This window comes from Branchiostoma lanceolatum, chromosome 8, assembly GCF_035083965.1.
Source record: "Branchiostoma lanceolatum isolate klBraLanc5 chromosome 8, klBraLanc5.hap2, whole genome shotgun sequence".
Lineage (NCBI taxonomy): Eukaryota > Metazoa > Chordata > Leptocardii > Amphioxiformes > Branchiostomatidae > Branchiostoma > Branchiostoma lanceolatum.
This window is the reverse complement of record NC_089729.1, coordinates 13,542,337-13,552,622: the sequence shown is the minus strand read 5'-3', so window position 1 is coordinate 13,552,622 and position 10,286 is coordinate 13,542,337. Positions and strand designations below refer to the sequence as shown.

Here is a 10,286-nt window from a genome sequence, read left to right as displayed (position 1 = left end):
AGATCAACCTTCCCACAATGCCACGGGGAAATAAAAACAGCCAATCAGGCAGCAGGACATATCAGATTCAACTCACAGAACAGCCAATCAAGAGCTCTTAAGGTATTTGGTTCAGCCAATCAGAAGAACGGACAGAATTAGTTTCAAACAGCCGCACCGTTTTTTAAAATCCAGAGTACAGCGTCGGAAGGTGACTTGTAACTGTACTCGTATCGCTTGAAACTCTAGTGTTTTTCCGTATTTTTGCACGGCTACACAAGCTTTAGAAGCTTCAGGCACCAGTATTAAACTCTAAGGTAACTTGTGTCGACGTTTAGGTCAAATTTTTTGCGATGGCGAGGCATAAGGAGGATATAAAGATCCCAGAAGTTCCTGAGGTTTTGGAGGACCCCACCACCCACCGTCGCTATGTCCGCGGCCGGTTCTTGGGAAAAGGTGGTTTTGCCCGCTGTTACGAACTGACAGACCTCCAGACCAAGCAGATTGTGGCCGGGAAAATCGTCCCGAAAGTCCTGCTCTCCAAACCGCACCAGAAGGACAAAATGACGATGGAGATAGCCATCCACCGGAGTTTGAACCACCCCCACATCGTCTCCTTCCACGGCTTCTTTGAAGATAAGGACTTTGTCTACGTTCTGTTGGAGTTGTGCAGAAGACGGGTAAGAATGTCAAATTATTCGGTGCAAATTTATTAATTTGTGTGAAGAAGAACGTGAGAAAATAAACTATTTTTTGTAGAAAGTCGGTACATGAATCAGTGAACCGTCACGGGTTTTTAAACCAGTTCATGAATAATGTAACGGACCGGTTGGTAAAAATAACCGTTGGCCAGATGGCATCATATACTACATACAAATTTATAGCTACATATTTTGCCGGATATCTTTGTTAAAACTGTAACACACTGACTCTAGCAAACTCAAAGATTGTTTTGTTTTTCAGCTGAGTATAATTTGATATGCTAATTTGTGTGCAGGTGAATACTGATTTTAATTCTGTGAGCCCTAGGTCTTGTTCCCAAATATTTACATAAGTAGCCTGGGCAACAAAATTATTTACCAATCTTCATTTGAATATTAACAGTTCAACTTAAATCAACGATGATTACATCACGGTTTAAATGAAAATTATTTGAATATTATCACATCATTTTTATTATTCCAGTACAGTCTGGAATCTGTTCTTTTCTAAGTTTAAACAAGGAGGTTATCAGTATCGTTGTTCTTTTGAAAAGTTTATTTAGAATTATTCGCATGTAGGCGATGTAGCACTTGAAAAAGCTTGAACAAAAAATAACTTCTTACTCTTACCTTCTTAGTAAGTAGGCTGACTAAATTGTGCTCGTGGCAGTTCTCCTGACATACCAGAGTATCAGCGAGACTTTGCTGGCGGTTACGGGCGGCCGACTCGGAGCGATTAAAATCAGGCTACATCCATACCAGGCTGTTCTGGATTCATCTCGATTGGCAAAGCCTGTGATGAATGATCAGAATCTGGGGGGATTCAGATCCATCAAATACACCACAGGAGGTGGATTTGGCAGATCATATTGGGATCAATCCTGATTTGCAAATCCTGTTATGAGTGTTGTAACACTCACAGGCTAATAAGGCCTCACCCTCTACTCCATTACTATAATTTCAAGAAAGAAACAAAACACAACACAACTGCTGAACTAAGGAGTCATATTGGTAAAACACATCTTACTATACTTCCCCCCAGTCCATGATGGAGCTCCACAAGCGGCGTAAGACGGTGACGGAACCCGAGGCACGATACTACATGATGCAGACCCTGAAGGCCTGCCTGTACCTACACAACAACAAGGTCATCCACCGCGACCTCAAGCTGGGAAACCTGTTCTTGAACGATGAGCTGGAGATTAAAGTTGGTGACTTTGGCTTGGCTACCAAGGTCGACTTTGATGGGGAGAGGAAAAGGTATGTATATGTTCTGTATGCTAATGAAGCTGAGTGATAATTTATATACTAACAAACTCAGCTATTATAACCAAAGCACATACTAGTATGCATCTACCGGTATTATGTACCCCCATGTCCAAAAACAAAATAGTTTATTAGTTTCTTCTGTCTGATATACAGTACTATCACAGCAGACAGCTAGCTCTAGTTTTCTCCAAAATCACAAACTATATGGTGCAAAGAGTATGGACAGTTTTAGACTTTTGTTTCATGTTTAGATGCCTTGGATGTTTTGTACACAAAGTTACAAGCAGACAGCACACACCTGTATAGTCTGGATACCAGACTGCTTCCAGGGCCTTCAGGGGCTGGCTCCAGGGCCCACATACCCCCAAGGAAATTCTACAACAGCCCCCCCTGAGTTACACCCTAACTAAAAGTAAGATTTAGTAAGAAACACATAATGGATATTATAGAGATCAGGGGTCTGGCATCCAGGCAAACACTTCAACTTGTATTAAGTATGTACATGATGTAAGAACAATAAAAACCTTTTCTTTTTAGTTTCAAAAATACTATTTTCTGTAACTTGCAGTTCAAGTTATATTATATCGATATGCTTGACAAAATGTACTCATTTTTTTTTTCAAAGGACACTATGTGGAACACCAAACTACATCGCTCCAGAGGTGCTGGGGAAGAAGGGCCACAGTTATGAGGTGGATGCCTGGTCTATAGGCTGCATTATGTGAGTACATGACATGATTATGTTTGTTGTTACCATAATTCACATCTTTAATACTCTGTATCAGAGTGTATCTACTGTACTTGGTCTTAACATCATTTGCACATGCTCCTATGTGGTAGCAGACTCAAAGTTGAGCTCCTGTTTCCAATTAGTTGGTAACTTCATCTTGGACCCCTGGTTTAAGACTAACTAATCTAAGGTTAGGACATTTCGGTTGGGCTACACTGTCTTTCAGAAGGGATGTAAAATGGGGATCCCGTGTTCGAGGGGGTGCCTCGAGCATGAAGAGCTAGCAAACCCCTCCCTGTAAAAATATACACTGCTAGTGAAACAGCAAGGAAACTTGCAGTTGCAGACCTATGTGCTACTACTAGGCACTTCAAGGGTCTGAATGAAGGAACAAACAACTTACAAGACAAGATGATTTTTGATGGTCTTTGGGTTTCAGGAAGCTAAGTCTTGTGATATTTCGAAATGGGTGTCACCTATCAAGTACAAAAAAGCGACTCTAAAGAAAATCTAAAATATAAGCCAAGCATAGATTCAGCAGCGACTGCAAACTGACTGTAAAAGATTAGCCGTTTGAAAAGAAAACTCCTGCTAATGCCTATCTGTTCTTCATACTGTTCAGGTACACGCTGTTATGTGGGAAGCCTCCTTTTGAGACCCACAGTCTGAAGGAGACATACATGCGCATCAGGAAGAACGAGTATTTCATCCCGCAGCGTGTCAGTCCCACCGCCAGGGCGCTCATCGCCAAACTCCTCCATGCGGACCCCACCATGCGCCCCTCGGTACAGCAGATCATCGATGACGAGTGGTTCCGCTCCGGCTACATGCCGTCCAGACTGCCCGTCACGTGTCTGACCATGGCGCCCAGGTTCCCCGCTTCAGCCGCCACCAGAAATCCACTCAGAGAGTTGAATAGCAAAGGTATGGAATTCACTGGTTATATGTGGTAGAGCCTCACTCAACAATTAAGACTTGTTGATTAAAGAAGATGTCGGCCCCTACCATACCCAAACCCAGGGCTTTTTTGGAAATAGGTGCACTGGTGCACCCAACTTCAAAAATTAGCTGTAGCAATAACAAAGTTTGATGCTACTGCCTCTCTTAAAACTTCAATCTGTGTATTCTGTAACTCTGTAGCTAACTTTAATTTCAAACAAGTGATACATTAAGTACAACAAAGGGTTATTGCACCTACAGTTGAAAATAAGGTGCACATACTCAATTTTGTAGTGTACCCTCTATTTCAAAGTCAAATACTGAAACCCGTTGTCTAATTAGGAGGGGTAGAGGCCAATGGAGACATGCTAAAGACAGCGGTCTAATATATTTTTCGGTGATATCCCAAAATCCTTTTTTATATCTTATCTCTAGGTATTAGTTCTAATAGACAGCTGGAGACTTGAGAGTACATGTGATGATTTTTTTAAAGTTTGGAAGCTTCGAAGCACAGAATTGATGATGACCTCATTTACCACAGATAACAGTAACACCAACAGTGCAGGCCTGAAGGAGAACCAACCCCAGTCCAAATCAGGAGGGACTCAGGAGAACATCAAGCCTGGACTGGCAAGGTACCACAGTTGCATACACCGTACATGTTATGTATATCATATGCACTTATAACACTAGCCAAGACATGCAAGCATTTGTGTATTTCAAAAGTACTTCCCTGCTGGGATTTGTTCTGCCAATGATTTTTAGATTTTCGAATAGAAGAGTCTCACGTTAGGTTTAAATTTTCCTTTACAGAAGGGACTTAAAGTTATACATCATTTGTAGTCTCTTCCAAACTGGTGGATTGGCAATAGTAGAAACTAGCTGAAATAGGGGGTAATGTTTTATCACAGGACTTGGTCGATCATAGGAAAACAAATCCATATTCCGATACATGCGGTAGAGACTACGTGTGTCCTATATTATGTATATGTGTCAGTATTCAAAAAAACGTTCCAACAACATACATGCAACACAATCAAACAAGTTGATTTTCTTGTTCAAATATTGAAGGTTATTATGTATGTACATTCCACCCTACACTGAATCTACTACTAGTAGTACCCCTGTGCAAGACTGACTGTTGTTGACTTGTGATTGACAGGTTGAACTCTAAGGGTGAAGATGAGACCGTACCTGACTACGGCCTGTCAGACATGATGACTCAGCTGTCTTCTGTACTCGCCGCACGACCCACAGAGAAAGTGAAAGGAAACGAAGGTAAGATATCTACGATCGGCTAAACCAAGTAATCTACATGAACAAAAACATGCTTGGCAATTTAACACTCATGTTCACTAGTACAAACTTTTTTTTATATACCAGTCCACCCTGTCACAGTTTCTGGTATGTTAAATTTCACGTCCTCAGCTTGAGAATGCTAATACTCTTCCTTTTTTTAAAGTACATGTACTGTCAATTCATCTATTTTTTCAAAGGTTTAATATTGTAATCAAACTTGCTGTGGAAAGGAGGTTATTAAAAAAGTTCAGAAGTTGAAGAAATCCTGTAGTGCAGTGCAATACAATGAATAAATAAATAAATAAATAAATAAATAAGAAACGAATATTTGCAGAGAAGTGCTTAACTGAAAATAAAGCCATTGTGAACATTTCAAGACTAACTACACCAGTTCTCATCATTTTGATACAGATAATCAATTGAAAAACAGAATATATATAAAAACTATCAGTATCAGTGAGTGCACTGAAAACAAGAATCACGAGCAAAGATACCAATGCAGTTACACACAAATGGAACAAATTAACATTGTCCCTAATTTTACTTGATGGCTGGTAGCTGTGATGATGGTACTGCTGTTATTGTTTATCAACCGTGTTGTTGTGTTTTTTTCTATCTGATCAGAGGATGCGGAAGATCCGGCAGCGATCCCAGTATTGTGGGTCAGCAAGTGGGTAGACTACTCCGACAAGTATGGGCTAGGTAAGCCAAAAACATGTCCTACAACAATACCTTCCCCACTGTCATCTTGAAGTGAAAGTCTTTGTATCAAAAGTGGTAAGGAACGGTCGAGGTGCTAGGCCGGCAGATACTGTAATTCACTTTACACTTGCCACACATTTGAAAATGGCACGGTTGTCTTAGATTGCGTTTTGGTCGCTTGTGATTCGAATAAGGGCTGGTCGCGGTCACAGAAGACAAGTGGTCGTCTTTGACACCTTGCTTAATGCTTGTGTCTATGGGAGGTAAAATCGGGACCGACCGAGATCGGTCGTCTTGAGCCGATGGTCGTCTTTCGGACGTGGCCGTTAGACGAAGTTTGACTGTATCTCCTTGCTTCATGCTAGCAAAATTTAACGGTGTAAAAAAAATGGACATTTTCACTGAACTTAAACTTCACGGTGGCGATTTACAAAACAGATATGTGAAGGAATCATAAATATTTACAACAGATTTTCTCGGTGATGATAAGTTCACGGTACAGAGGTGACTGTGAAAACACTGAACCTAAAGTTGTAGTAAAACGAAAGAAACAAGAATTACAGTATGAGATCGAGACCAGAGGATTTGGGCTTGATTCCTTTCTAGACACTGTAGCACCTGGGTGTAAAAACATTGGTTGAAAATTGGTAGAAAACGGCAAAGGAAAGGGACAGGTCTTACCTCCCATATCTGTACTCAAGACACAGTGAATTAACTAATGGTCTACAGTTTTTCTATGCACATCTCTAACAGAATGTCTTATTCCAGGGTACCAGTTGTGTGACGGCAGTGTTGGTGTTCTGTTCAATGACTCCACCAGACTGTTACTGTACGCTGACAGTGAACAGACCCAGTACATAGAGAGGGATGGAACGGAGTCATATCATACCATCAAAACTTTCCCCGAATCTCTCACCAAGAAGGTAAGTGATAGCAAAAGTGATCTTGAACCAGTTTAGTTTATATAAATGAACAGAAGACCTGCAAGTACTCTTCCACTGGTTGTGTCTGAGAAGACAGATGTTGTATAAGAACAGCATTTATAGGTTCATTGTACCATGGAAATTCTCCTAGCTCTTTAGACAAGCACAATAAACTGTGGATGACAGCTTATGGTCACATCCTAAGGACTGCAACCCTTCACTGTAAAGTTCACGTCTGGTGAGCGACAACAGCCGGGATTCGAACTCACGTCTTCTTGGTCCAGAGCCAGGGTCAATAACCACTGCACTACACACTCTACTTTGAACACCTTTGTTTTTGATATAAGCCAGCTTCTAAGAAAAAAATTCTGTGACGATACTCTTGCTCATCTTTATTCTGGCTGAAAGCTTGAAGTAAGTTTAAATTTGCACCAATTTTTCCTTACCGTTGATTTTTTATATCTCAATGGTCCAATCACAGGACTATACAACTTTGTTTAGCAATATCGATTAAGACTCTTGAAGTTAAACATAAACCAAGTTTGCACTCAAAACTGTCTGTCTATCCCAGGTAACACTACTGAAGTACTTCCGCAACTACATGAGCGAACACCTGCTGAAGGCTGGAGCGAACATTGCCCCCCGCGAGGTCCAGGAGATGGCGCGACTGCCGTTCCTAAGGATGTGGTTCCGCACGCGGAGCGCCATCGTGCTTCACCTCAGCAGTGGGACCCTACAGATCAACTTCTTCCAGGTATGGGAATCTTTTTTATATATTTCATTATTTCAGTATATGTTTGTGAATAGTTTCCTCAGGTTGGTACGTCACCAAATAAAAAGACTCTTACACAACCAAGCTTTCTAGTAATCCGACGTTTCGGTAACCGTCTGTCACCTTCAAGGCAATTCTGACTGGTTCACATTGCACTGCAGCACAGGTGTCATTGTATATTCGTAAATACTCTGCGTTTGGGAATGTATCTAAAAGCAGCTACGCCTGTGTTGCAGTGCAATGTGAACCAGTCAGAATTGCCTTGATGAAGGTGACAGATGGTCACCGAAACGTCGGTTGAATAGATCTTTAGATTGTGTAAAAAAAGTCTTATTTTTATTCAGTATATGTTGTTATACAATTCCGTTATGTGTTTTGCTAGCTCATTTAGTTCCGACAAATCACTAATTAATTCAAAATAGACGGTGTCACGGGGTCATAGTCAAAGTCGTATTAGACTGAACACAAATTCTTTTTTTCTTTTAGATAGAATTATTTGATGGTACCAGACATGGTAGTGCAATGGTTTGAATTTGATTGGTGTTCACAATAGTGTATTTTCTAACAACAGTTAACAATTTTTCTTTCTAACCCTGTTCACAGGATCACACCAAGATCATCCTGTGCCCCCTCATGGGCGCAGTCACCTACATCGACGAAAAGCGCAACTCTCGAACCTTCCGTCTGTCCCTGATCGAAGAACAGGGCTGCAGCAAGGAGCTCTTCACCCGTCTACGCTATGCACGCACCATGGTCGACAGGCTTATCGCATCCAAGTCCGGGTCTGGGCGCGTGAAAACTGCAACATAACTTAGTTAGTTCAAAAGAACACTCTTTTCTGGAACTGCCATATACGTGCATAGAAATATTGCAATTGGTGTTGACAAATTATACATTGATGGCATCTTTTTTAAAAACCTACTTTGCATTTGATGTAACTCTAGCAGATGTAGCCTTTTAGGGTGAAGTTAGCATCCCGTTTGTCACTAAAAAGATAACGAATGATACTAAGGACCATCCTCTTAGTATCTTTTAGCATAGAACCACTTCATAGTGATAAACATGCTAGTTGTAATGTACTTCTAGCTGAAGAGATAAAGAATTATTGAAAGATGTCCTCTTTATGGTGTGTTTTGTATAGGAACAAGTTTTTTCATTGAGTCCCAAAATTGCGTTCTTGTATGTACTAAAATGAGGTCCTAAACAATGAGCATGTACAATATAACATAAGCACATAGATAGCAGATGAACAGGTTCATTAAATCCTAATAAACAAGTTTGAAGGTGGAACATTGCATGAAGGTTCATAACGTTTCACCTCCAATTTAGAATGGGATATTTCTAGTCGGTCAGGCTGTCGCAGTATCAGGGTACAATGCTTCTCGTTTGTTTTATAAGGTACAAGGATGAACTGTCTAACTGAAAATTTGATCGCTCTACTTGTCTATGCATACATTTGATTTGATTGTGTGCAAATACAGCTACCAACTTTGGTGCAATGGTCCCTACTCAGCTGATGAAAACCACTTCATTTGTACATGTCACGTGAAGAAAGTTCAGACAAGACTGTAATGTGCATCATAATACGTATGTTCCATGCTAATTCTTCAGTATCAAAGGATCACATTGCTCATGTGTATTTTTAAACAAATAGTCTGTTTTAGAGTGTTCGAATGAGTGTAAGATTGTTGAGCTAAGTGCCTTTTTATGTTGAAGAAGCTAAACTTTGTATCAAGACATTTTGTGCTGCAGATTTTGTTTCAGGACATTTTTGTGTTGCAATGTTTAGGACTTAAAGTTTGTAATTAAGTGTGTTAGGTTTAATTTTTTCTTAGGTTTAATTTTTTTTCTTTCACTTGTAACTGCTGTTATACAAGAAACTGTCATTCTCATCTTATTGCTAGACTGATTTGAAAATTTCTTACTTCACTCCAACACAATCCTTAAGAAACCTTTGTGTATACTTTTACTCCACGATTGATTAGTTTTTTTGGTAGTTTCTTGTTTTTATTTACTGACTAGACCCAATAACCTGTCGGAACTTGCATTCCCGTAAATCTAAGGAATTTGTTTTCTGTTTAAAGGACACTTGTTTGGTAAGTTTAATGAAATGTACAAAGGTAACTGAACATTTTTGTGGATGTATGAATGATATATGCTAGTATTAGATGAACAATAAATCATATTATGGAGCTATTGTTGCATCATTTCAGTTGGCAAAATTGTTTTCTAATCAGGCGTTAACACACAAACAACATTGCTTTGGCAAGTTGTGTGCAATTTCAGCCATGGTGCAAGTACCTGACCTGTTGAACATTATAGTTAGCCATTTTGCTGCTCTGTCATATGGACGAAATTCTGTGGATCTAGAAAGTTAAAAAGGTTTAGTGAAGGTAGAGCCTGGAACTGAAACAGGATGACACTCAGGCTAGGGGTAAGGGTTTGCAAACTTTGCATTCACCTGGTTTGCAAACTACAACACAGCAGAGAAAGGCTAGGTTGGGGAATCTTCTTTAACTTTCAGGAACTTATACCATTAGGGTTTGACTTGTTTCAATGGTTTCTCCAGTTGTTGCACACATGCAGTAGCTAGTTTTCCACCCTTATTTATCATTTGGATTCAAAGTGTGCAGTGTGTACATGCAATTAATAATAAGCACACACATGCATTTAGGTGTAAATACAGGAAAACTGCAAAGTGACGTATTAAAAATGAAATTACATTCAGTAGGTATAAATTCCTTGAAGTCATCTTTATTGCAGCAAAGTAAAGAATCGTCAGCAAAAATATATTCTAGTCATAGATATGGTTATTTAATATGCAATCAGAATTCATAGAATTGTGCTTTTGCCACAATGTGCTCATTGTGTTGTCAATATGAAATCTAGAGCAGGAACTGCCTTGTAATATAGGAATATCAATTTCTCTGCAATAACTCGTCAGCTAGCCCCAGAGATATGCCATTTCACTG

At 39.9% G+C, this 10,286-nt stretch overlaps 1 protein-coding gene across 1 annotated transcript; it reads left to right on the top strand.

The window, feature by feature from the left end:
* Window positions 1-134: 134 nt before the first annotated feature.
* Window positions 135-9,506, top strand: LOC136440068 (serine/threonine-protein kinase PLK1-like). The gene is made up of 10 exons (XM_066435849.1): window positions 135-659; window positions 1,723-1,940; window positions 2,575-2,670; window positions 3,302-3,603; window positions 4,160-4,253; window positions 4,781-4,896; window positions 5,542-5,619; window positions 6,388-6,542; window positions 7,114-7,296; window positions 7,918-9,506. The coding sequence occupies exons 1-10, from the start codon at window positions 333-335 to the stop codon at window positions 8,122-8,124; spliced, it is 1,776 nt and encodes a 591-aa protein (XP_066291946.1). The 5' UTR covers window positions 135-332; the 3' UTR covers window positions 8,125-9,506.
* The last annotated feature ends 780 nt before the right edge of the window (window positions 9,507-10,286 follow it).

Coding starts and splice junctions, on each gene's coding strand:
- LOC136440068 (XM_066435849.1), top strand. CDS start 333: ATGGCGAGGCATAAGGAGGATATAAAGATCCCAGAAGTTCCTGAGGTT. Junction 2,671..3,301: donor TGGTCTATAGGCTGCATTAT/GTGAGTACATGA, acceptor CATACTGTTCAG/GTACACGCTGTTATGTGGGA. Junction 5,620..6,387: donor CTCCGACAAGTATGGGCTAG/GTAAGCCAAAAA, acceptor GTCTTATTCCAG/GGTACCAGTTGTGTGACGGC.